Raw genomic sequence first — 27,371 nt, 5'->3', positions numbered from 1 at the left:
GCCCCAGCGCGGACGACAGGAAGACGCCGAGGACCCAGGCGTGGAGTGGGACGGTCGGTGCTGCCCCAGAGTTCGTTGGAGAAGGAGTGACGGCCCCGTACCAGCCAGCAGGAGCTGCGAGTCGCTGTGGGCTGCTCCGCTTCCTCCGTGCGTTGAGCGGCCCCGGCGTTGCAGACATCGCGACCGCCGTGCGGCTCCTTATTGGAGTGGTGCTCCCACGTACCACTGAAGCGGGGGGGGGTCACTCTGCTGTTCCCTGCCGCAGCCCCAGCCAGCAGGTGCCGCGAGTCGCAGCGAGTTACGCCGTGTCCTCACGGCGCTGAGAGGTCCCAGCTCCATAAACTGTGTGACGGCGAGGAACGTGCAGGCCAGGCACCGTCGGCGAAGCGGGGGGGCGAGGAAGTTTGCTCCGCTGTTCCTAGGCGTAGAGCGGCCACCGTACCCCTGCGGCTGCGTCAAGTAAGTGCCTGAAGTTTGCGTGTGTCAGACAGGAAGAAACTGAGAAAAGATAAAGCTACCGTATTGATCAGTACAGAGGGACAGGTTGCATCAGGAGGTGGCATCTCATTTACCGTATCACACGTAATAGAGAGGCAGTGAAAAAAAAAAAAAAAAAAAAAAGGGGATTACAGTGACAGTAAGCGCACGAGGTTTAGGTTAGTGGCGCTTAAATAGAATTGTGACTTTGAAACATGGCAGCTTTACCTGGCATATCGGGACCACCCACATTTATGCCCACGCCGGGGGCGGCAAAGATTGCTTGGCCCCAATGGCGCAAGGGTTTTATGCATTATATGAAGGCGGCAGGGGGAACAGCATACTCCAGCGAAAGGAAATTAGCGTTATTGCTTCATTTTCTGGGTTATGAAGGCCAAAGAATTTTTGAGACTCTCCCTCATTTGCCTAGTGATGGAAGCGGGGATGAACTGAATGATTTCGAGTCAGCTTTAATGAAACTTGACAAACACTTCAACCCAAAAAGAAGCACGATCTTAGAGCGTTACAATTTCCGCATGCGGATGCAAGCTCAAGGGGAATCTGTAGAAGATTATGTAACTGCCCTCCGTCACCTGGCTCTGAATTGTAAATTTCAAGGGAGTTTTGACGAACACATCCGCGATCAATTCATGACGCATTGTCGGTCAAATAAGATACGCGAGGAACTGTGGTTGAAGGACGAGCCGAGTTTGGACGAGGTATTGGACTTGGCCAAACGCGTAGAACATTCTTTGGCATGTATAGCTAAGTTATCGAAGTCTGAAGGAGGAGACGCTAAAGAAGCCAAGCCGGAAGTATTGAAGGTGAATGAAGGGAAGAACAGAAGGAAGGGAAGGAACAAACAGAAGGAGAGGAGCAGTATGGAAGAAAGAAGGAATCAAGATACGACACAAAAAGAAGATAAAAAGGATGAGAGATTGTGCTATAGGTGCGCAAGTGCGACTCACTTTGCTTCTTCGGTGGTGTGTCCAGGACGGAAGGCGATCTGCAATAAATGCAAGAGGAGAGGACACTTTGGGACGTGCTGCAAAAACTATCAGTTTAGCCAAGTGAATCAAAGGAAAGTCCTATATGTGAATGAAGAAGAGGAAGGGAGATCGTCCGAAGATGACACCGAATTTACTGTGCAAAATGTCATTGTAAACACTGTCAATGTTGTTGGTAGGGATGATACCCCGGATGATTGTGAGCGCCCATATGCTGTTGTGACGGTGAATGGATGTGAAGTGTCGATGATGGCTGATTCGGGGTCAAAGATCACTTTGATATCAAAAAGAGCATTCGAGAATGAGATGAAAGGAGCAATGACGACATTGTTAGTGCCAGACATAAGTCCAGGAGGGTACAACCTGGAAAAGATTGATTTGCTGGGGTATGTCTGGAGTAAGTTTGAATTTAAGGGACGATGCTGTGAAGGGAAAGTGTATGTGACAAAGAAAGGCCAAACGTTGCTGGGGTGGAGAGAGCAAAAGAATTTGGGAATCAGATTAGATCCAAACCATCCTGACCAAGTGTTGCAGGTAGCAGAAGTATGTTCCACGTATAGCAAGTTTGTGAGAGACCATGGGAGGGTGTTTGACGAGACAGTGGGAAGAGTGAAGGGATTTCAGCATCAGATATTGTTGAAGAGAGGCAGTGTCCCCACCGTGGCGAAACTCAGGCCCGTCCCTTTTGCGTTAAGGGACAAAGTAAAGAGGGAGTTGGAGAAATTACTCAAGTCAGGTGTGATTGAGAGAGCAGGGGGGGTCGAGTGGATTTCCCCGGTTGTCGTTGTGAAGAAGAGTTCAGGGGACCTGAGGCTATGCGTTGATATGCGCGAATTGAATAAGTGTGTATTGGTGGATAGGCACCCGCTACCCAACATGGGCGAATTGTTGACCAAGGTGGGTGGAGGGAAGTACTTCTCTAAATTGGACATGACGTCAGCCTATCATCAGGTGGAGTTGGAGGAGGGATGTAGGAAAGTCACAGCATTTGTGACACATGAAGGTGTGTTTCAATTTAGGAGGATGCCCTTTGGGTTAGCATCCGCTTCCTCAGTGTTCCAGAAAATTATGGATCGCTTGTTAAAGGGGGTAAAGGGTGTTTTCCGTTTTCAGGATGATGTGTTGGTGAGTGGAGTGACACTGGAGGAACATGACAGGAATTTGGATGAGGTGTTGAAGATATTCGAGGAAAGAGGGATCACGCTTAAGGAAGAGAAATGCAAATTTGCGGTGACAAAAGTGGACTATTTGGGACATGAAGTATCGGGGAATGGTGTCAAACCCAAGGGAGACATGGTGAATGCCATAAAGAAGATAGAGAGGCCGATTGATAAGAGTGAATTACGCTCTTTTTTAGGGATGACGGAATTTTATCAGAAATTTGTGGTAAATTATGCTGACAAAGTGCATGAGTTGAGAAAGATTCTGAAGAAAGGTGCAGAGTTTGTGTGGAATAGTCAGTGCGAGGAGGAATTTAATGGTATAAAGGAAGAGATAAACCTGGCCCAACCTTTAGGTTGTTTTGACACAAGAAAGCCATCCATCATCACAGTAGACGCTAGTGAATCGGGTTTAGGTGCAGTTTTATCTCAGAAAAAGGACGATGGGTCTGAGGTGATCACCCATGCGTCAAGGGGCCTCAAGGGAGCGGAAGTGAGGTATTCTGTTCTCGAGAAGGAGGCGTTGGCATGTTTCTGGGCAGTGGAACGATTCAAAAACTTTGTGTGGGGAGTAGAGTTTGTAATTCGGACTGATCACAAACCGCTTAAAGCCATATTTGAGAGCAAGGGCCTTGACAAGGTTTCCCGCAGGGTGGCAGGATGGGTCACCAGAATGCAAACACATTGTTTCAAGGTGGAGGTCATTCCTGGGAAGGAGAACGTGTTGGCTGACAATCTGTCGAGGGTGAGAGTAAATGATTCTAGTGCTGTGGAAGACGAAGAAATGGAGTTGGTGTTTGTTAACACGGATGGCATAGTGTCCAAAGAGGAGTGGTTGGATGGGATGAGGGACGATGAGAACCTTAAGAGGATAGTTCCGTATGTTGTCTCTGCTGCATGGCCAAGGAAGGTGGAATTAGCGGAAGGCGCGAAACCGTATTGGGAAGTGAAGGATGAATTGTCGGTCATCGGTGGAGTGCTATTCAGATGGGGAAGGGCTGTAGTTCCAGTTGGATTGAGGAAGAAAGTGATTGAGTTGGCGCACAGTGGTCACATAGGGGTTACCAAAACCAAAGGTGTATTAAGGGAAGATTATTGGTGGCCGGGTTTTGACAGAGAGATAGAAAATTGTTTAGAAAATTGTCAATTTTGTGTCAGGAGCGGGAAGGGATCTGTAGCTAAGAAGCAACCGTTAGTGGACGTAGGACTTCCGTCCAAGATATGGAGTGATCTCGCCATGGATATTCTAGGGCCTGTGGAATTGGGGTATGGACGTGGAAAATTCATAGTTCTGGTGGTGGATTTATTCTCCAGGTGGGTGAATTTTAAAATTGTGAGAGATGTAACAGGAGAAAGCATGATAAAGACATTACAGGAGATATTTTCCAATGAAGGTCTACCGGAGAGTGTACTGACGGACAATGGTCCCCAATTTGTAGGGGGAAACTTCAATAGCTATTTAAGGAAGTGCGGAGTGCGTCACAAAAGGACTTCATTATATCATCCTGAATCCAATGGTGTAGTTGAAAGGATGAATAGATGTGTGATGGAGAGTATTCGAATGGGGGAAGAGTGCGGATTGGATAAGTTGGCGGTAATACAGAATAGGATCTGGGCCCTAAGGATGGCACCTCATTCTACGACAGGTCTGTGCCCGTTTGAGCTTATGAGAGGCAGAAAGCCATATTCCATGGCATGTCCGCCGTGGTTGGGCAGGAGTAGGGAAACAGATCTGGTTGTTGATGAGGTAAGAAAGTCATTGGTGGAGAAGAAGTCTGAATGGGTGGCGCGCGAAAATCTGAAGAGAGGTAAAAAGGTGTTGCGCGTGGAATGTGGAGACTGGGTTAGGATCAAGAAGGGAATAGTAAAGAAGAAAGGAGAGTCACTTTACTCTGATCCGGTAAGAGTTGTGGCGGTCATGAAAGGGGCCGTACGTGTAACTGGAGGGCAGGTGTGGAATAAAGACAGGATTGCTGTGGTAAAGAGAGGACATATATAGAATGTGTGAAGATGGTGGTTGATTTTTTTTGAGGTCATCCACATGCCAACATGAAGTTTTTTTTTCGTAATTGTTTGTTGGACTGTATAAGTGAAGTTAAAAAAAAAAGGGGGGAGATGTGTTGTAGAGACTCATAAAATATAAGGGGAGAATGTCCTTCATTATGTTTCCTTCCTGTGTGCTAATCCCATGTATGATGTCATGGAGTGTTGGTGAGTGAGTTCTTGTTTGGGAGTATCTGAGGGTTCTAATGTTGTCAGTTGGAGAAGTAGCTGGAGGAGAGGAATCTCTATTTGTTGGGGGTCTTCTCCCTCTGTATAAATCATATTAAACCTTTAATATATCCTACCTGACTGCGCCTGCATCATCATAACACTTACCCTCAGCATTAACGAGCTATGAGTCAAAGGGATCAGAGCACTATACAACCAATATAGATAAGTATGCAAGCATAAGGATATCATTCACATTTATTTAAAAAAGAAAAAAGATAAAAGAAAGTCACGAGTGTCAGACATTGGCAACTCTCTCTGCGAATGTGGTTTTTGCACAGAGACAAACTATCAAGCATGTAGGATGCACCACTATGTGGCCAGGTCGGTAAAGGGCGCAACAAACCCATCCTTACCACCACTTTCCCTCCAGGTCCTTGGCTTTGAACACTCACGCCCATCCACTGATTTTCTCGGCTCTCTTTATTTGTTTCAACTGGAGGGAGAAAGGAAAAAAAGATTTGCAATTAGGGAAAAAACTGGATCTCTCACACGAACGTCGAATTAATGGGAGTCTATGTAGAGTAAAGCATGATATTAGCTTTCTTTGTGTACCTAGTACTGTGAATCATCGTCTTGAACAAATTCGATGACTTGCATCTAGTAAAACGTGTACAGATGTTAACGAACGCAAAGTTCACCGAGGAAAGTGTTCGAACACGAGATGTAAGGCCTGTATTATTGATACTTGAAAATACCACCGGTAACACGTCACAGAATAAATGCAATGTTCATGAGGGAAGGGCCAAACTGTGTACCAGGCAGAACTAGTGTCCAAAATATGCGGTTGCGGACAGCCAGTTACACATGGAAAACTTATATTTTCCTTTTATCTTGGTCAGTCTTCCCTTTAATTGCCTTATCCCTTCAGGATTTAACAAGGGACTTCAGATGGATGGAGCACCGTGTCCGTGGCTGTATGTAGCCTTCCAAGACAGCAGGCCGCACCCGCTAAAGCAGTTGTATTCAAACTTTTTGATGCCCAGCCCCTCCCTTGAGTATAAATAGGGTTGAGGTCCCCCAGATGCAAGCACTGTGTATCCACCGTCCCAACTTGGCGTAAGGTGCTTTATAAATCAATAAATACAAATACAAGTTTCCTGCTCTTGCACTTAAATCCACCTAGCAGCTTATTTGGAAAAGGAAGTAATATATTTGGGCTGATTCCGATTGGGCCCTCGTGCTACTGGGGAGGGAGGACCAGTGAAGATGCACACGGTTTGTCCTCGAGAACGTCTTCAATCACAGATTGCCTCTGGAGGATAGCTCAGGGGCAACGTGCTCGCCTTGGAAGCAAGACAACACGCAACACAGGTTCGATCCCAGAGTCCACAATTAGAAACATCTGTGTATTAAGCGCGTTATAAATAACCTATCATATCCTCATATTATGCTGCCATTAGAGTCCCCCCCCAAATCAGAAAAGGGCGAATGAGAAATATTAGGGCGCTCTAGCATTGGTTAACCAGAACACCATTATGTCTGAACAATGCAATGCTTGTGCAGACCTTAATGCAAACTTTTTGCCAATAGAAATGAGGACATGGTGTGCTAGTCGGATAGCGGCAAAGGCAGAAAACCTTTGGCATTGATGGATGCAGGTCGGAAGTACCCGATACCCGTGTGCCACATAAAAATGTTTGTGGTTGGAACCGAAGGCAGGGTAGCCAAATGGGCAGCTTCCAGATTGTGGAGTGTACATGATTACTGCATAATATATATGATGAAATAGCCCCTATTGTAAGTTATTAGGATATTACAAGTCACCAAGGAGGTCCATGACCAAGTGGAGGGACGAGGCCGAAGGCAGAGGTCCTTTATAAGGTCACAGAACTTTACATAGGGTAGAGGGGTATTTTATTACTTACAATACATAGGCACACACGGTAATAACCTTCAATACCTAGTCTCTTCTTTAATGTAAGAGATCTTCCATTTGCTAGTCCATATAATCAATGTAGAATTGGTTTGGAATTAAAAAAGCTAATATGCAGCTTTGAAGGCGTTACAGAAAAATGTAATCAAATGCATTGAAAAAAGTTTTACTTCAAGATAAGTAACAACATGCAGCTTCTTGCTCACACGTGTTAAACTTAACCCGTGTAAAAATTAAACATCATACTATATAATAAAAGGCCAGATTTTTCTTTGTCCAAGCCGTCCTGCCCGCTTCCCCCATTATCACCAATAGAGGGAGCTGCTGCCTTACACACAACAATAAGACTTCAAATTCATCTTCCATGCGGACAAAATGTGTATTTCAACAACAACATACAAGAAAATATATACATTCACACAAAAACCACAAAATCTTTTGATTAAGTACTATTTCTCTAACAAAAGAAACTTTTTAAAAATGTACTTGTTTATTAATTATTCATTGTAATATTTCTTGGTATGTATTAATGTATCAATAATATGTACATTTTAAACTTTATTTTACTTCAATTTACTTTATGATCAGGTCTACTTCAAATTATGCTGCGTGTGAATTGAATTACTCCCACGTCCCTCAACATTATATATTTAAGTCCAAAACTCGTAAGTGGAATCCAAGACAAAGGGGAGCAGATACAATTGGTTGTATGTACTATGTTGAACTTTCACCGGGTTCTGCAAGATTTTGTTTGAGGTTACTACTCCTCCACGTAACAGGAGCAAGATCCTTTACAACATTTTTTTTCTATTAACACAAATTATATTATATATTTACAGTCTAAAAATGTCTAACTTTACATGTTGTCTAACTTTTGTGCCGCAACTCCTCTGTTGAGTGATCCTCCTTTATGCTGGTGATTTGTGCTTAACTCCACTTTCTAAGGCATAAAACTCCTGCCATGTGAGTGCAAGCCCCTGATTTCTCCTCGCGCAACCGTAATTCCCTTGCCGCTTCCTGGTTTCTCCACTTGGCAGTCCATTGCCCGTAATTTTGCATCCCTAATCCCACCAAAACCCAATCTCCCAGCCAGTGTCTGGCCTCCCGCAGCTCTCGTTGAATCTCCGCTTCCTGATCTCCCCTCCCCCCACCACCGCACCCTGATTGGCTAGCAGGCCCTGAGTCACCGGCCATTACAGACCTTCCCAGGGCAGCCCTCTGCCCCGCAGCCCTACGTCTAAGGACCCTGAGACAAAGAACACCTCATACAGAGACAGCTCCTGACCGTATCTGCAGGTATCCGCAGGAGAAGCAAGAAGCCAACAATAAGTAAGTGTGGGAAGGGCAGGGCCTGAGGCAATCACTTCACGCCATACTACCCAACCACGCATCTAACAAAGCATCACCACTGTAAACTCGTCATAGCTGTAGCACATTTGCAAACTCTGGTCTATACATGTAAGAGTCGATTTTAAATGCGTGCCCAATAGCCTGTCTGGAAAGTTGCATTTAGAAGCGTGCCCAATAGCCTCGCTGTGAAAGTAAGTGTCCCCAATAGCCTCACTGTGAAAGTTGCATTTAGAAATGTGCCCACTAGCCTCACTGTGAAAGTTGCATTTAGAAATGTGCCCAATAGCCTCACTGTGAAAGTTGCATTTAGAAATGTGCCCAATAGCCTGTCTGTGGAAAGTTGCATTTAGAAGTGTGATCAATAGCCCCTCTTTGAGAATTACATTTAGAAGTGTGCACAATAACCTGTGGAAAGTCGCATTTAGAAGTGTGCCCAACAGCCTCTCTCTGAAAGTTGCATTTTGAAGTGTGTCCAGTAGCCTCTTTGAAAGTTGCATTTAGAAGTGTGCCCAGCAGCCCATCTATGAATTTAGAAGTGTGCCCAATAGCCTCTGTGAATTTAGAAGTACACCAACAACCTCTATGATAGTTGAATTAGAAGTGTGCCCAATAGCCTCTATGTGAAAGTTGCATTTAGAAATGTGCCCAATAGCCTCTGTGAATTTAGAAGTGCGCCCAACAACCTCTCTTGATGGTTGAATTTAGAAGTGCTCCCAATAGCCACTCTGTGGTGAATCGCATTTTGAAGTGTGCACAATAGCCTCTCTGTAAAAATTGCATTTAGAATTGTGCCCAAAACCCTAATAGTATAATATCATGCCAGGCCCAATAGCCTCTCTGTGAATTTAGAATTGTTCCCAATAGACACTCTGGAAAGTTGCATTAGAAGTGTGCCCATTAGCCTGTTTATAAATTTAGAAGTGCTCCCAAAAGCCACTCTGTGGTGAATCGCATTTTGAAGTGTGCACTATAGCCTCTCTGTAAAAATTGCATTTAGAAGTGTGCCCAAAACCCTAATAGTATAATATCATGGCGGGCCGCAACAACTAATCTCCCTAATAACCTCTCTGTACAAAGTTTATTCAGATTCATGCCGAATACCCTCCCTGTATAAAGCTGAATTGAAAGAAGTGCACCTACTAGCGTGCCCCAATTAATCTTACCAGTATAACAAACAGTATAGCTGTGTAATGTAGAATCTAAAACGGTGCCTAATACTCTAACACCCCCTCTATTCAAATTGAATCTGGAGGTAGACCGAATATCAGGTGAACCTAGAAGTGTCCCTAATAGTACTTAATAGACTAATATTGTCTCGGTCTACAATTGAATGTAGAAAAGCACCAAACAGTCTAGTATCGTCTCTGTGCAATTTGAACTTGGAAGTGTGCCTAACAGCGGGCCACCTCTTCGAACTACAACCAGAAAGCCCTCCTAAATCCACCTAAAAGCTTGTACCAATCATGAGTGCACCGACTCCACCAGTCGGTCGGAAACGACCCCCGTTTACCGCACCCACTCTCCGATCTTCCTTTCCCTGTACCCTCTTTCCCAAACCACCCCACCCTCCTACCCACTCCCTGCCATTCCCCTCTCCAAACACCAAGCCAGAGGGGCAAGATGACGAGCCAATCACCCTAAGACCACCCGTCGCCTGAACCCCACCACCGACCAGCCAACGTTAACCACGCCCGCTCACCTCACTATCATACCTGGCACACCCTGCCCTGCAATCACCCACCCCCCCGCCTGCCCTCAAACCCCGGCCACCCCCCCCCGACCGCACCCTTTCCCCTCCCTGAAAACTGCACGCCTAGCCCTAGCAAGAACCGAAGCGGCTTCCCTCTCCTCCTCTGACCGCCCTATATACTCTCACACACCAATCGCAACAAAGAAACTAAAGAGGAAACGTACCTGGTCCCCCTCAATCTCTCAGCACTCTTCGCCTCCTCTGTCTCGACCCACCTCATTCCTCCAATCACCTCCTTCCCCTGTGGATTCACCCTTCCTGAAACCCCTCTCCCTAGATTTCTCATCAACTACAACTGAAACTCCCAACCGCCCACACCCCACCTTCAAACCCCCTGAACCAAACCTGATCATCCTATCACACGCAGCCACCCAACCCCGCCCGAAGCCTTGCAAATTTTCAGCATGCCCACTATTCCCGTCTAGCATCTCCCACCCTACCCCTCTCCCTCCACTCTCTCCGCCACCTCCCGCTCCAGCACCGAGACCAACTTCGCCTGCCGATGTGAACTGCATCCTATTTAACGCCCGCTCTGTAGCGAAAAACGACACTGCATCTTTGACCTCCTCACCTCTGTCAAACCAGACCTAGTTTTCATCACTGAAACCTGGTTCTCTGACGACTTCGCCCCAATCACTAATGAGGTCTCCATTTCCACCTCCCCCCCTCCCCCCGACTACTCCCTCATCCCACTGAACCGTCCTTCCAGAGGAGGGGGGAGTAGCATTCGTCTTCAAATCTCTCTTCCGCGCCTCAATCATCAACAACCAACGCTCTATTCCCTCCTGCAAATCTCTCCTCGTTAAATTATCCCTCTCCCAGTCACTCTCACACAGCTTCCTAATAATCTACAAACCCACTGGCTACGATAGACAATTCGCAAACAACCTCTGCGACTCTATTGACACCCTTCAACTAAACCATCCCAACCTCGCCCTTCTTGGAGACTTCAACATATGGCTCGACATCCCCACCAACCCTAGGATACTCTCCCTGGTTGACGGTTTAGATGCAATTAATCTCCAACCCCAAATAAATGGCCCGACTTACTATAAAGGACACACTCTTGATGCCATCTTTAGCTTCAACACCCTGATTCATTTAAAGCCCCCCCAACATCTGGTCCGATCATTTCATTCTCTCGTTCACCATTCGCTCACCCGACCCCCTTCCCGTACTCGAATCTGAACCTCCGAATCTATGCAAATGCTGGAAAAAACTAATAATCGACCCGGACCTAGCCGAGGCACTCCTCCAATCTCCACCTACTACCTGCCATCTCAACAACTAACCCCCCCCCCCCCCCCCCGAGGCCTTTGACTCATGGCTCAACGCATCTCTGATGCGGCCCACATCCCCTTGCAAACCATCAACCCGCCGTGACCTTTTCCCCAAATGGTTTACTCCAGAATTGAAGACCACTAAACAACTATACAAATATCTAGAACGCAAATGGCAGAAAGACAAAACCCAGGAGAGCCAGGCCTCCTTGGCCCGACACCTGTACCAATACAAGTCCGAAATCCGGAAAGCAAAAAAAGCCCACTACAACACCCGAATCCTAAACTGCAAAAACCCAAGCAAAGAACTCCACAAAATCATCTCCGAATTCACCATTCCGGCTTGCACCACGACTGTCCCGACCCCGTCACAATCACTGTGCGACTCACTCTCCCTCCACTTTTACACCACGGCTATCGAAAGGACAAAAACTAACCACCAAACTAGCGCTCTTACATCCACCAGGCAATTCTCTGCCCATACCCGCCAGCCCACCAGCTGCAACCTCTACACAACCAACGTTCGAATCCTTTAGTCCAATATCACCAGAGCAATTTCTAAAACTTCTATCCGCCCGCAAACCATCTGGATCCTTGCCCAGCGACAACTCAAAGAAATGTTCGCTTCCACCTGCGCAGGAGAACACACAAGATCTATCATAAATGCCTCCCTTTCCTCTGGTATCTTTCCCGAAGCATTCAAAATGGTTAACGTCAAACCTCTAATTAAAAAACCTCGATCGACCCGCTCGAGCCCAAAAACTACCACCCAATCTCAAACACCAGGTTCCTTGCCAAACTCCTTGACTGAACCGCCTACTCCCAACTAAATACGATTGTTGAAGCCAACAATCTTAGACCCCGCCCAATCAGGTTTCAGAGCCTGCCACGGAACTGAAACCACTCTGGGATGACCTTAAAATGACGGCTGACTCTGCGGGATGCACTAATCCTTCTCGACCTATCTGCCGCCTTTGACACGATCAATCACTCAATCCTCCTACACCGCCTCCACTCCCTAGGAATTCGTGGAAACGCTCTTAAATGGATAGGTTCATTCTTCAAAGATAGGTACCAAATAACGATACTCTCCAGCTATACCTCCCAAGCCCGACCAGTCGACACAGGAGTCCCACAAGGAGCATGCCTATCTGCCCTCCTGTTCAATCTTTACCTGATCATCCTCCCACCAATAATTCGTTCACACAACATCCTGTGCTACAACTATGCCGACGACACTCAACTAATTCTAAAACTCCAGACTCAAAACCCAACTCCCAACCTGGCCTCATGCCTCCTTGACATAGAACTCTGGATGACCCAAAGCCACCTCCTGTTAAACCCCTCTAAAACAGAAATCATGGTATGTGGCAACTCAGAACTTCTTCCGCACCCACTACCATGGCCATCCGCAACTCTCCGACCGCCTCCAAATCAGTGAAAAATCTTGGATGCACCCTGGACTCTGCCTTAACACTCTCTCGCCAAGTCAACAATGTCTCAAAGTCCTGCCACTACCACCTTAAAACCCTTAGGCGCATCTTTCCTTATCTCTCCTTTCCCAACAGACTCTCCGCGGTCCAATCAATCGTTTTATCAAGACTGGACTACGCATACCCCCTATACCTCGGAGTCCATTCGTACCAACTGAACAAACTCCAAAGGGCACAAAATGCGGCAGCCAAATTGCTACTTGCACTTGGCCCAAGAGATTACATCTCCCCAGCCCTTAAGACGCTGCACTGGCTTCCAGTAACCCCAAGGGTGACCTTCAAAACCTTATGCATCTCCCATCGAGCACTGCATAAAACCGGACCTCAATATCTTCAAGACAAACTAAAACCCTATCACCTCCCCCCCCCCTAAGATCAAGCTCAGCCGGCCTCCTAGTCATACCAAAGACACACTCAGATTAGGCGGATCATCATTCTCAGCCTTGGCCCCCACACTATGGAATTCACTCCCACCTCACAACCGCCTAACTGAGGACTTAACATCTTTCCGCAAACTGCTGAAAACCTGGCTCTTCCCATAAAACCAACCCGTACCATACTAACCCAAACAGTCTGAACAGCAACTCAATGACACCAATCCAACAAACTACCTGATGCGAGAAATCGACAGCTAATAACCCCTAATATAAACTAGAAGGACAAACAGAATTAAATGCATAAAGTAGATCAAAGCAGTAAAAGGGTCAACAAGAATAAACCATACGGAAACAGTAAAGAGAGTTAAACTGCTGAATTGGACAGAATGCATGAGGAATAAACAAAATGAATGGCATAGGAGATAGTTAGAATCAATGAAGCAGATGGAACACATGAATGCGCTGAGTGGAAAAATGCACGAATGGAAGAATAACTAACTACATAGTTCAAATGAGTGTGGAAATCGAATGAATAAGTAAACTGGATGAGTATATAGAATGGGTGAACATCTCGAACGGATGAGTGTGTAGAGCGGATGGATGTGTTGAGCGGACGAACGTGTAGTGCGGATGAGTGTGTAAATACAGTGAAAAGTATAGAACTCGGGAGTGCGTAAAATAGACGAATGTGCAGAACGGAGGAGTGTAATCCGAATGAGGGTCTAGTACAGAGGAGTATCTGGAGCAGACGAGTATGTAGAGCACGTGACTGATCCAGGTTGTATCCGCAGGAAAAGAGCGGATGAATGATTAGAGGGGGCGAGCGCGTAGAGGGGGCGAGCGCGTAGAGGGGGCGAGCGCGTAGAGGGGGCGAGCGCGTAGAGGGGGCGAGCGCGTAGAGGGGGCGAGCGCGTAGAGGGGTATTGCGCATATAGACGTATATAGTATGGTCTAGAATGCAAAGAACGTTCGAAAGAGCATATAACCCATCATATCTCACCACCACGCTTACTCTCTCCTTTACATCACCACTCAACTGGAACACAGAGATACCATGACACCATTCGGTATAACTGTTCTCATACCTACATCCGCCGCTCACTCCACATCACTCTAAAGTAAACACTGCTGGCTGGACACCCCCAGCCAGGCGTTTCTCCACAGGCCTAACGCAGCCACATCAGGTCTGGATAAACCCTGCCGGAACTAACACATACTCCTGATCTCTCAAGCACCGCACCTACAGCTAAGCAGCAGCAGCTATTACACGAATACCACATGAGCTGCACATATACCCGGTGCTCACATGCACCTTTTGACTCCCTCTACTCTCTCTACTGATCTGAACTTCAGTTCCCAAGGGCGTTCAACCTACCAGGGCCTTCAGACCATCTCAATGGCATATAGGGCGCTATATAAATGCAAAATAACATAAGGCTTTTCCACTAGTTCTATCATAAACAGTTCCTTGCCAACTAAATTGCTGTAAAGTGTCACAGAAAACTATTTAACAAGCAAGGAATTTGAAAAGCTTGCAACTGCTTTAATTAGTTGACAGCTGGAATTCCGACCTTTGCTGGCTCAGGCAGCAGGCATTATGACATGATAGGATACATATTATTTATATAGCGCCTATACACAATGCATTTCAAAGCGCTTCACGGGAAGGGAGGGAAGGGAACAAGGGAAAAATACAATGACATTCTTACAGGCCATGAACAACAGGAATGTGAAATTAACTATTGTACTCGGCCTAGCGAGATTTCAGATAGAGCAAGTGCAAAGACACAGCGAAGAAGGAATGGGAAACAGACATGCGACTACCGTACTAGGCCTGGTGACATTTCTTGGAGAGCCAGAATTTTACAAGAGAAGGGATGAGAAGGAGGGAGAGGAACAAAACAAGAGACTATTGTACTTGGCCTGACAACATTTCAGATAGTGCTGGAAGGGGGTTTGGGTGGGGGGTGGGGGAGAACAAGTATCTGAGGGGGGAGGAGACAAACGTTGCTGCTGTCAACTGAAGTGTAATAACCGATTACGGAGCATTGTATAGTCATTTTCTTATTACAGGTCTGTTGTGTTGTCTCAAGGCTTTCATACAGATCTTGCAGGCTACCATGGATTCTATATTACATATTTGTATAGTCTGCCTGGACAGCAGTGTTCCAATAAGAGTTTTATGCCAGTGCTCGACTCGCTACGGTCGGCTGAAGAGGGAATTTTTTCATGTTTATAAATGCTCCAATCGAGAATGAAAACTACTATTTTTAATCTGTTAAAAAAAGGATTTAGTTTAAAAACCTGATATTTTTGCTGACAGTCACTGAACGGAGCAATTCTTGTAAATGGAAAAGATGCATTTCCATATTTAATGCCCTCTTAAGATCAGGAAACCGGCTTGCACAGCTCCTCTTTGTAGCAATTGCACAGGTCTCGAAACCTCGACAGTATGTGCATAGGACTCGCTGGTGGCTTGCCCACTGATCAGATCAGGCATTTGCCCGATGGGCTTGGCGGTTCAGAGGCCCAGGGGATGCCTCTCTGTGTGGTTACTACCCTTCCTCTCTTTCCTCTGAAGCCACAGGCAGTTTCGACAGAGCGGTAAGTCAATTAGAAAGCACACATTATACTAAGGGCTTGTGAGACTACAGAGCACCTCCCGCCTGCGTTCATCTAAACTAGTCACCTGTGTGGCACATGTGACTAGTCACACGTGGGGCACGTTCCCAAGGAGGATAGATGGCTCAGATCATTTGGTGCGTGTTTAGATCCGTGCTTATCCCGAGGATAACACATTGAAATCCAGGGTGTTACCGTTCATTGTACCTTTAAATAAAATGCCCGCTACATGAAGGGACGGAGTTAGTGACATAAGGTTGGAGGGAGGTGGTTTGGCGCCAGTACGAAGAAGTTAATAAAAAAAAGGTTTACGTTTCCATGCACCTCCGGCTACGCGTCCTTATTTGGTTTCACCGAGACCCAGCCTGGGTTACATTTGGCAACGAGGATCTCTCCTGCGTGCCGGATTCCTCCTTGCTGGTGCCCACGCCAAGCGTCCTCCATTTATTGTGGCCGGTGTTCCCACCGAGGCCGTCCTCCTTCATTCCCGTGTTGCTTGAAGAGGTGGCGAATCCTGCCATGCGCCTCCTCAAGGCATCCCGGCCCGGGCACGCGCACACACGCACCGCACGAGGAAAAGCAGATTCGTGCTGCTGGCGGATGCGGAATGCGCTCCTCCTTCTGCACTCGCCCTCTGTGAAGTCCGGAGCCATCAGCTGTCCTGCCGGAGCCGTCCCGCACACCCAATGGTGAGAAGATGCGTCACAGGGAAGCAACCACACGCTGGTATTCTCCCCTCCCCAGCGTTCCATTGCTAATCCACATGGTGTGAGTCACGGCCTCCTCCCCCATACTTAAAAGGCTGCAGGATCTCCCTGTGCCAGCCGCTCCAACGCTGCTTCCCTCCTAGAGGCCTCAACAACGCAGGCAGCCATTACCACCCTGAGAGTTCCCTGCACACGCTTAATTTTCACCATTCCAAACCAAAGGAACTTTCTTTCTCCACCCTGTTGGTGGTGATTCTGGACACATGGCTCAGCAATAAAGCTCACCAAAGCATTTCATCACCTACTGACCCACACTCGGGGTCCTGTCCGGCCCTATCGCAAAGGTGTGCAAACTGTGGGAGAGAGGGCCACATCCAATCAGTCTGCAGAGAAGGAAGACCATTCCCCACCATAAGGCCCCAGGCACCCAACAGGACGCCATACCGTTCACCACAGCCTCAATACTTTCAAAGATTTTCCTAACCAACGGCAGTATGTCCGAGCTGTCAACGAATATCACCTCCAAGACTACCCACAAACCTATGGATACCTAGACCAACCACATCATGTGACAGATGAGTATGACAATCGCCCGGAAGGGTACACAGAAGAGGAGACCTACTACGACACTAGCCCCCAGTGAGCGCCCCATACCACGACCCAACGTCAAAATATGAATACGTCAACCTTGTCCTGGACAGTGAAGAGGCCAAAGAAGCCCCAAAAATCCTGATCAAGATGGACAACTGCCGTTTCATTTCCTGGTGGACTCAGGCGCTACCGTAAACATCATGGGCGAGCAGGAGTACCTGAGAATCCCAAATCCACCGGCACTTGAGCAGACCCAGTCCAGAATTTGACTGCAACCCCACAGACACTTCAAACGTCGACTCTTCCTCAAAGGTCGACAAACCGACACTTGCATACATGTCATCCGGTCCCTCACCAAGGGTCGCTGCCTCCTCAGCTACAACACACCCTCATGTCTGACTTGTTATCACATTGTCGGCCCCTACTCAACCACACTCCAGCAAGACCACGAGGAGATCGTGAGAGCTATCTTTCCCGGTAACACCCAAAGCCTCATCACCAAAGTCGACATACAGAAATTTCCTCCACTGTGCACAGGCCTGGGAAAGCTGAAAGGCCCCTCCAATCAAACTACACATCAACCCCTCAGTGAGACCCGGCCAGCAACACCAGAGGAGTCGTTTTCCACCTCCAGGAAGCAGTCTCCAGAGAACTTGACCAGCTACTCTCTGATGGCATCATTGAGCCCACAACAGGGCCAACCCCCTGGGTCTCGCCCCTTGTCATCGTGCCAAAGGAAGGAGGGAGACTGCGACTGTGTCGACATGAGGATGGCCAACACCGCCATCCAAAGGGAAAGGCACCCTGGACCATGCTTTGAGGACATGATAGTGCAATTGAACAACGCCCGCTTGTTCTCCAAACTCGACCGGTTTCAGGGGTACCACCAACTGGAATTACACCCCGACTCCAGAGTGATAATGACGTTTGCCACACACAAAGAGCTATTCCGATACCAGAGATTAAATTTCGTCATCTCGCCCGCAGCTGGGATTTTTCAGGAGGCCGTGAGACAAATTATCAGACCAATAGCAGGCGCCCTAAACTACAGTGATGACATTCTTATTTTTGCTTCATCTAAAGAGACCCATGATGCCGCCCTCCTTGCCACGTGTGAGGCAGTCCAAGCTGCAGGCCTCAGACAACACTGACAAATGTCGATTTAACAAATCGAAGCTGAAGCTCTTTGGCCTCGTCCTCTCAGGCGCGGGGATGACACCCGACCCGGATACGGTGGACACCATCAGCAAACTCAAAGAACCACAACAGGTAGCCGATGTCCGTTCGTTACTTGGAATGGCTGGCTACTGTGCCAGGTACATCCCCCATTACGCCTCACTCACTGAGCCGCTCAGGAAACTCCTAAAAAAGGACGCCATGTTAGAGTTGTCTCTGGCATGGCAACAAGCGTTTGACGTGATCAAGCGCACCCTGATGGAGGCCCATCGCCTGGCCCATTTCAACCCCTCCTGGCACACAGAGCTAATAGTAGACACCAGCCCTGTGGGCCTAGGGGCCATACTGGCACAGACGGGTGGTGGCAACATCAACCCCAGGCATATCGTGGCATATGCCAGCAGAGCTTTGTCCACACCAGAGTCTGCGTATCCGCAGGCTGAAAAGGAGAGCCTGGCCGCTGTCTGGGCCTGCAAACATTTTCATAATCAGGAAAAGGTTCACCCTGATCACCGATCACCAGGCATTGTGGTCACTGTTCGGCAGCCCATGCACCAAGATGCCCCCGAGGATAGAGATGGGGCATCCGTCTCCAAGAATACGATTACAACATTGTACACCGCCCCGTGGCGACCTGAATCCAGGGGACTATCTGTCTCATCACCCAACGGGTCCTCCACGCACCCGTGGGGGTGATGTTGCATAGACTACGTGGTAGCCAATTCGATCCCGCCAGCTCGGTCACTGGAAACTATTGCGGCGGCATCAGCAGACCACCACACAACATCGCTCGCCATCGGTCTGACAAAGTCCAACAAACGGAAGGACTACCGACGTGCAGTTTTGGCTCACCCACGGGTGTACAAAGAGGAGATAGAAAGGCTTGCCAGAGTACAGATCGAACTCGCCGTAAAAGACCACAACATACTCCTGAGGGGCTGCCGAATTGTCATCCCTGCTGCCCTGAGAGCTGAGATGGTCCGAACAGCACACGAGGGTCACCAAGGAGCCAAAAATACCAAAAAGCAACTATGATGCCACGTCTGGTTCCCATTCCTGGACTGGATCAAGAACTGCCTTGCCTGCCAGTGGACGGCACTGGCAGCGCCACCGGTGCTCCTTCAACCCACACAAATCCCAGACCGACCGTGGGAAAGGGTGGAAGTCTATTTCTACGGACCATTGGAGTCTGGAGAGTACTTCCTTCTCATTGATGAATACTCACATTTCCCCATCATCAAGAGGCTCACCACTGCTTTCCCACAGGTAGCATCCATTGTGGATGAAGTACTCAGTGAGTGGGGCATCCCCAGAGTGATCAAGTGCGACAACGGGCCACCTTTCAGTGGCGAAACCCCTAGGATTCAAACATCTCAAGATAACGCCTCGCTGACCGCAAGCGAATGGCATGGTGGAACGGTTCATGGCATCCATAAAGGAAACTCTCCAGAGAGCCTGCATTGAGGCCACCAACACCTCATTAAGCCCTAGGCCGGCTCTTAAGGGATTATCGAAATATCCCGCACGAGGCCACAAACAAAACCCCAGCCGAACTGATGATCCGGTATGATGTACACACACGCATTATACAAAGCACCTTGACACTGGGAGGAGCCGACGCTGGGGTGATCCAGCGAGACATGGAAGTAAAGGCAAGAATGAGGCATGACTCGGATGCGAGGCGCAAGGCAATGCCCAAAGACTTCCAGGTTGGGGACGAGGTCCTGGTGCAACAACCCATGGTCAGGAAAACTGACTCATGGTTCGCATCAAGTCCCATGAGAGTCACATCTGTAAAAGGGACAAAGGTGACTGCCCAGAACTGTGACAAAGCCGTTACGAGGAACAGCTCCTTAAACACTACCTCAAGAGAGAAGAGAGTGAGTCTCCTCCACCGGCACCAGACCCGGTCTTCCGAGAGCCTCGAGAGGACTTATGGGTCCTGCCTGGCAGAGACGCTAGCCTAGCAGGACCTCCTGAGAACCTCTTGGCTGGGGAAGAAATGGAAGCCAAACAAGAGAGACTGCAACGAGTGATCAGGAAGCCGTTGCAATGGGTTGAAGAATATTGATCTGACCTTTGAACATTCATCCGGGGATGGTGTTACCGTTCATTGTACCTTTAAATAAAATGCCTGCTACATGAAGAGGCAGAGTTAGTGACGAAAGGTTGGAGAGAGGTGGATGGCGCCCATTGCGCCAGTACGAAGAACAAGTTAATTAAAAAAAGGTTTACGTTCCATGCACCTCCGGCTACGCGTCCTTATTTGGTTTCACCCAGATCCAGCCTGGGTTACACAGGGATTTTTTTTACAAAATGTTGCATTCAAATGGCGAATATTAAGAAAAGTGCAGTAAGAACATCAATCCATGTACTGCTGACAGTACTTATGACCGGAGAAACCTTCACAATGTCGTGGGTGGAGTGGCCTTGCGGAACATCTTTTAAATTTGCCTGTTGCAAATCTAAACATTAAATGTACATACAACAAAACAAAATCAGCAGAACAGTAAATCAAAGAAATAAATGAGGCAGGGTAGGTAAGTCTACTGTAGCCTGAAAATGTACAAGGTAACATTTCGAATGACAGTGTATAAGCAACGGAAAGAGCCCACACCAGTGCCAAGTCTAGGCACATATGCGTGCTTCTAGGGCTATCCAGAGCAGGGTCAATCACAGTATAGACTGTGTACTCTTATAGGATTAGATATGTGTCCTTGTTCTGAACGGGGTATGGCCGTCAGATAAGGTCCTTAGACAGGGCCCAGAATCTGTCCACTATGTTCGGCTGTCGCCTCTTCCAGAATGCACTCCTTTCATAGGAGCACAATTCGGTAGCCACTGAATTCCATGACTGAGGTTCTTTGGGGGGGGGGTGGTTGGTTTGTTAAGAAAAATGAATAAAATATTGGTAGACTTCCACTTGACTAATAATAGTGTGCAGGCCGTAAATGTAAGGATATCAAGGCATAAATTAGTTTTCAAAAATTGATTAGCAGCGTTTGCCAATTAAAATGAACTTGATGAGCAAACCTATTTGATTAGAAATTTTGTGCTGATTTTTTTTAATGGAACCAGATGTTATTTGTACCCAAGACTAAAATGAGAAACAATGCAGCATTATATAGCAATACTGTGATTGTGCATTATGTGTCAACGTACATTTAAGGAATACCTACTTGTCCTTACCAAACAGGATATAGTTAGCTTCATAAAAGTATCATCCCAATTACTTCATTCTTTTTAAAATAATTGCAATCCAGAACTGTACTTGCCTAGCACTCCCATACAGGCCTTTTGCACTTTTAAGAGTGGAGAAGTCAATTTCTTCTACACACTTCGTTAGCCCCTTTGAATTTGCAGTGAGCAGAGAAAAGAGCATGGAGGGAGCCACGCAGGGCCATTGAAATGGCTAGTTGTGCTACACAACTGTCAATTCAATTAGCAAACCTACAAAATTGCCTAGCAAATTACTATACGACACTGCTCATTTTATGCATTGTCACAAAATGAGTCATCGATTACCTTGCCGAACAGGGCAGAGGATAGGGTCGAGCTGGGCAGTCCAAATCTCCATCCTTGCCAGCTTGCTAGCAGCCTTGCTCCAGAAATCTTTATCTGGGGGCAGGACCATAGTAGATGCCCTAACTTGCCTATTTGACAGCAATTTCTCCAGCAACCTGGCGAATCCTTTCACACATGACTATTAGTTCGACAGGTGTATAGTGTACTCGTTAGATTATTTTGCATTGTATTCCCCTATTTTTCATGTTAAAAGGAAAACATACGGGCTACTTCGAATGAAAATGCAGCAGGACCTTAGCATCTATTAATCAGCGTACGTCCTCTGGCCACAGTGAGGTCAGGCCTGTGTTGCCCTAGAGTTTTAACAGCCTGAGAATGTTATAGAACTGTCTAAGTCAGGGTATGTATGGTTGCCATGGGTCAACCTGTTTTTGCATTCAGTTTTAAGCCGCGCATGCGGGTCATTGGCGACAACCTTGATAATATCTTGCATGGCAGCCATAGGAGTTATCTATTCCACCCCAAGCCTTGCTGTTGTCCGGCATTACAGGTAAGTGGTTCTTGCTACGCAGACATGACATCACATTGGACCCTCACAGCATCCCACCTCTGCAACAGACCAGGCGCTGTTATAAGGCACCTTCACAGGTACCTCAAAACTGTGCCACTTTGCCAGGATTTCCCAGTGCTGCTGGCAAGTAGCATCCTGGCGCAGGAGCAAAGTCCTTCTGAGCACCAGCGCCAACTGAAATCAAGAGACATTGCAAGACAACTAAGTACACATGTGAAGCACATTTGACGTTGCACCAGTGCCCACATACTGCAACAGCACTTTCTCAAGTCTTTAATATTGATTATTATCGAAAGTTTTTTTTAAAGTTATAAAGTGGCCAATAGCACCATGAAAAATGGGCTTCTTTGTCTAATTGTGCAATCTTGGTTTTAGCCCCCCGCGGCCTTGGGGGGGGTAGGGGGGCGCATCGATCACTTGTCTTGCAATGCACATGAACGTCATTTCTACTAATGCACCACATGGTGGGATTCATGCCCAACCTTAGTTCTACAGCAGTAAGTGGGGCAATAACTGCTATTAGGGCAAAGAGGGAATTTGTGTGCGTGTTCTCTTGCAAACAGAGGATTCAGCTTTTTAACTCCTAGACTCGGAGTACGTAAATAAACAGACGTCCCGCCTGTGATTCACAGAACTAGGCATTGCAGGAAGGACGGGTAATGAAACGAGGGAAGACAATGGTCAGACTAAGTACTAGTAGTTCAAGGTTTGGGAATAGACGTACCGGGAATACTCTAAAAATAACAAGGAGTAAATCTATAGAACAAAGGTAATAAAGGGACAACACAAAGTGGGGCATATCTGTTGGTTCCCTCCTCCTTGGATGCGGATTCCCAATTGGAAAAGTTCAGACCTAATCTTACAACGTCTATCCCCTCCAGTGACGCCCTCCTCTACTAAACTAAAGTCCCAAAGGCGGTGCCCAACATAAAAGTCCAAACCTGTTCTAATCAAGTCCTGTAGCCACCTGGCTAGCCCCATACTTCAAAAGAAGTCTTTAATGTCCGGCAAGTCCCACAACCCTGATCTATCATTATGCACTTAGTATATGAACACAATATAAAAGGATGCTCATCTTTGGCAGTCCCCTCCAGTAAGTGCTCACGATTCGGACCGCTCCACGTTCTCTTGGCTTTTCTTCCAAATGTTTTCCATTTTCTCTGCTTCTACTCAATGCTTCATTTTATTTCTCCATAAAACCTCTGTGACCCCGGTTTCTTCTTCTTTAATGTTTCACTTTCTCACAGTCAAGGGTATGGTTTTAGTTACTTACCTGCAACCATAGTTCTCCAGCATGGGTCTGGCATGGATTCACATGCTCATGAATATTACCCATCGTCGGGCTGGGAATCCTTGATAAAAGAAAAAGCAGTTTCACTTTAAAACTACATTTCTCCTCTAAATCAACCACTGTCCTCTGCAACATACTGCCCCCATCCAATGACAGTCCTCTCCCTATGCCCCGGCTCTGGCAGCCATCTTCAGATTTGGCAAGTACGTAAAGTGGTAGTATGACCAAGAAGAGCCGCAGAGGGGCCAGAGGGAGAATTTGCATGTGAATCCATGCCAGTCCCATGCTGGAGAACAACAGTTACAGGCAAGTAACTTAAACCTTCTCCAGCATGGGGTCTGGCATGAATTCATATGCTCATGAATATCGAAATACAGAGCAGTACACATTACACAACCATGGGAGGTGGCAGGGCTCAACAGAATTAATGAACACTTACCCCCGAAACAGACCCGCCTCAAGCGAACAGGTTGCGTAGCACTGCCTGGCCGACTATAGACCGATCCCTGTACTCCCTGTTGATGCAGTAGAACCGTGTGAAGGTATGCGTGGACCTCTCGGGCGGCCCGGCAGAGCCCATCTAGCCAGCCGATGGACAGTGCATGATGCAGCCGGAGAACCATCTTGAGATGGAAGCCTTGGACAAGACCTTCCCAAAATTCATAAGTCCAAAGTTCAAAGACAATTGAGAAGTCTTCCGAAACCTCTTTGTGCGTGCCACGTAGTACTTCAAGGCATGAAAAACATCCACCACATGCAAGGTCCTCTCCGCTGGCGAAGGTTTTAGGAAGAAAATGGGAAACACCAAAGGCTCATTGAGGTGGAATTCCGACTGAACTTTTGGCATGAAAGAGGGGTGTGTGTGTAAGCAGCACCACCCTCTATTCGAGACAAGCCAGATACGGCTGCTTGCAGGACAGGGCCTGGATCTCACCCACTCGTCTGGCTGAGTGGGACAACCACGAGGAATGCCATCTTCCACAAGAGAACCTTGAGTGGGGCTTGATGCATAAGATTTCAAGGAAGGGTGCCCACATCAGTCTTGTCAGGACTACATTAAGTTCCCATGCCAGGGCATGCGCCTTCACCGGCGCGAAAGATCAAAAAAAGCCCCTTGAGAAATTCCTTTACGAGCCTGTGGGACCACAAGTGCATCTTCCCGGCGATCTGGTGTAGCGTGAAATGGCCTCGAGGTTTACCTTGATGGACATGTGAGCAAGACCAGCTTGTGCCAAGTAAGCAAGTACAAGAGACTCGAAGGCCATGACCCTCCGAGGGGTCATTTTCTGCGACTGGCACCATGCAGAAAACCGCTTCCACTCATGGCTGCAGCACTTTAGTGTCGACGATGCCCTGGCTTTGGCGAGGACCTCCCAGCAGTCCGCTGGCAGCTCATAACCCCCAAACTCTAAGGCTGCAGGAGCCATGCCTTAAGGTACAGGGATCCTGGGTTGTGATGAAGGATTGTGCCTCCCTCTCTGTTGAGCAGATCCAGAAGTACCAGCAACTTGACTGGAGGCGACGCTGACAGGTTGAGTAGGTCTGTATACCAAATTTGCCTCAGCCACGCCGGGGCAATGAGTATCATCCTGCACTGACACTGTTGGAGTGTGTTGATCACATGTAGCAGGAGAGGAAACGGGGGAAAGGCGTAAAGAAACAGACCTTCCCACGGAACAGAGAACGCAACCCCCCCCTCCCCCAAGCTCCTCGGTTGGTGGAATCTGCTGGCAAACTTTTGGCATTTGGAGTTCGTCACTGTGGCAAAAAGATCAATCAGGGGTCTGCCTCATTTGACAGACAGTCCACCCGATCCCAACAAAGCTCCCACTCCTGGCAGGTGCACAGTTCCCTGCTGAGCGAGTTTGCAATGGTATTCTTGACACCTACCAGGTGGAGCAGGACGAGGAACTTCCCCGGTCCGATGGCCCAGTGCTACAATCCCAGAGCTTCCTTGGAGCGCTGGGGATAGAGTGTGTCCTTTCTTCCGGATGTAGAACATGGGGGTGGTGTTGTCAGTAAAGATACTCGCCACCTTGCATTTCAGCGGCGGTAGGAAAGACTTGAGGGCCCAGAACACATCCCATAGCTCCAGGATGTTAATGTGCAGATCCTTCTCTTCCGGAAGCCAAAGACCCCTGGCATGTAGACGGCTGTTGTGAGCCCCCCAACCTTCCAGAGAGGCATCTGTGTTGACCGTCTTCTAGTATGGCAGGGTTTGAAATCCCATCCCTTGGGCGATGCGGGAGCACAACCCTCACCACTATTACCCACCGCAACTCCTCGGTGAGGAGGATCTAGTCCGCAAAACTCCATACACCTGTATCCAACGTGCATCCAAGAATACCTGTAGGGGTCGCATCTGCAGCCTGCAGAGACGGACGAGGTAGATGCAGGACGACATCATGCCCAGCAACGACTTGTTGGCCCGAACCATGGCCGTCTTTGCGGATGACAGTTTCTGCACCTTCCCTCGATTGGCTGCTAGCCTCTCCTCCGAGGGTGATGCTAGGCAGACCACTGTGGAGTCTGTGACTTAGTTTACGGAGAATTGTGGGATGTTTCAACCCACTAGTCCAGGCCCTGCCACATTACTGTGAATTGATTGCATCAGGAACATCGGAATGGCCGCTGGAAAGCATGCTGCTCGCTAAAAAAATCACCCAAAAGTGTGCAGTAAAAATCTGAAAAATAGGCCACCATCCACTTTTACCTATGTCAGTGGTAACACAGGAGACCACTGCTCAAACACATCACTTGGCTGCCCACACAGCAAGGCTGATTGCAAAAAAAAAAAAAAAAAAACAACTGTGTGACAATCCGTTTTTTCTTGGTTGTCAAATTTGCAAGGATCATGGCTCACAAACCACCCTGAAAGATCCAACCTCCTTGTTGGGTGTTAAACATCATTCTACTTCAAGAATCCACATAAATATAATGCCAGCAGGAGTATATGTTATCAGAACAAAACCCACTTTTGAAGATGGTTGCTGGGAAGAAATCTGTCATAAATGGGTGCAATACCGTTACTCGCCTCCGTCAGACGCTGGCGATCTCTAAATCTGACAGGAGAAACTTGTGTCTAAAAAAGCTAAATATGTCAAAGAAGGGATTTCCATCAAATGCCATATGGGGTGCCACACATGGATTTTCATGTTGAAAAAGACGAATTGAGGATATATATGTTTGCTTATTTTAAATTTGTAACTGTAATTTTTCACAAGGGACAATGTCAAATTGACCACAAGGTAACCTGATTCAGCTAAAACTTCAAAGAGGCTTTCTTCCCCTGAGAACATACCACCCTGTTCCTTCCCACCAAAAGGAGAGGATAGCGCATAGGCATGTTAATGAGAAGGGGAGGAGACTTCCTCTGCTGATCTGGGAAAGAGACAATGGGTTCCTTGAGCTGAATGAAAATGCTAATTGGGGTGTGACTGACATCAACTGCCCTGGCAGGAAGAACACTATGTGACTCTTTGACTCAGCCAAGCTTGGAGGCGGGCCAGACTGAAAAGGTGGATTTGAAATTGAAGAAATATTGTTTGAGAAAAAGACTTACAGCACATTGTACTGAACTGATACAAATATGAAATGTATAGGTTGTTAAAATGGAAAATTCGCTCACAGTTTAAAACTAATCTGGAATCTGTGCGACATTCAGAGACTGAACCACGAAAAAGTTCATATTCTAGCAATTGTGATTATGTTAGGGACATGAAAAATTAAGGGAATATGCCCAGATGGTATGTGCATGTATGTGTAAATAGATTGTCCAGATCCGAAAATGTGTAACCAACCAAAAGCGCGAAAAATTGTCATTTATGAACCAAAACTCGTAGGAAGA

At 47.4% G+C, this 27,371-nt stretch overlaps 1 protein-coding gene across 3 annotated transcripts in view; it reads right to left on the bottom strand.

Annotated features, from left to right (window-relative positions):
- Nucleotides 1-27,371, bottom strand: part of ITGA6 (integrin subunit alpha 6) — a 328,225-nt gene that overhangs the window by 157,962 nt on the left and 142,892 nt on the right. For all 3 annotated transcript variants that reach the window (XM_069616222.1, XM_069616220.1, XM_069616221.1), the window contains exon 3: nt 5,272-5,351. In XM_069616222.1, the coding sequence (XP_069472323.1) occupies nt 5,272-5,351 (80 nt within the window). The remainder of the gene's footprint in view (nt 1-5,271; nt 5,352-27,371) is intronic.

This window comes from Ambystoma mexicanum, chromosome 9 (assembly GCF_040938575.1).
Source record: "Ambystoma mexicanum isolate Mex_15411 chromosome 9, UKY_AmexF1_1, whole genome shotgun sequence".
Taxonomy (NCBI): domain Eukaryota; kingdom Metazoa; phylum Chordata; class Amphibia; order Caudata; family Ambystomatidae; genus Ambystoma; species Ambystoma mexicanum.
This window is presented reverse-complemented; position numbering and strand designations above follow the sequence as displayed.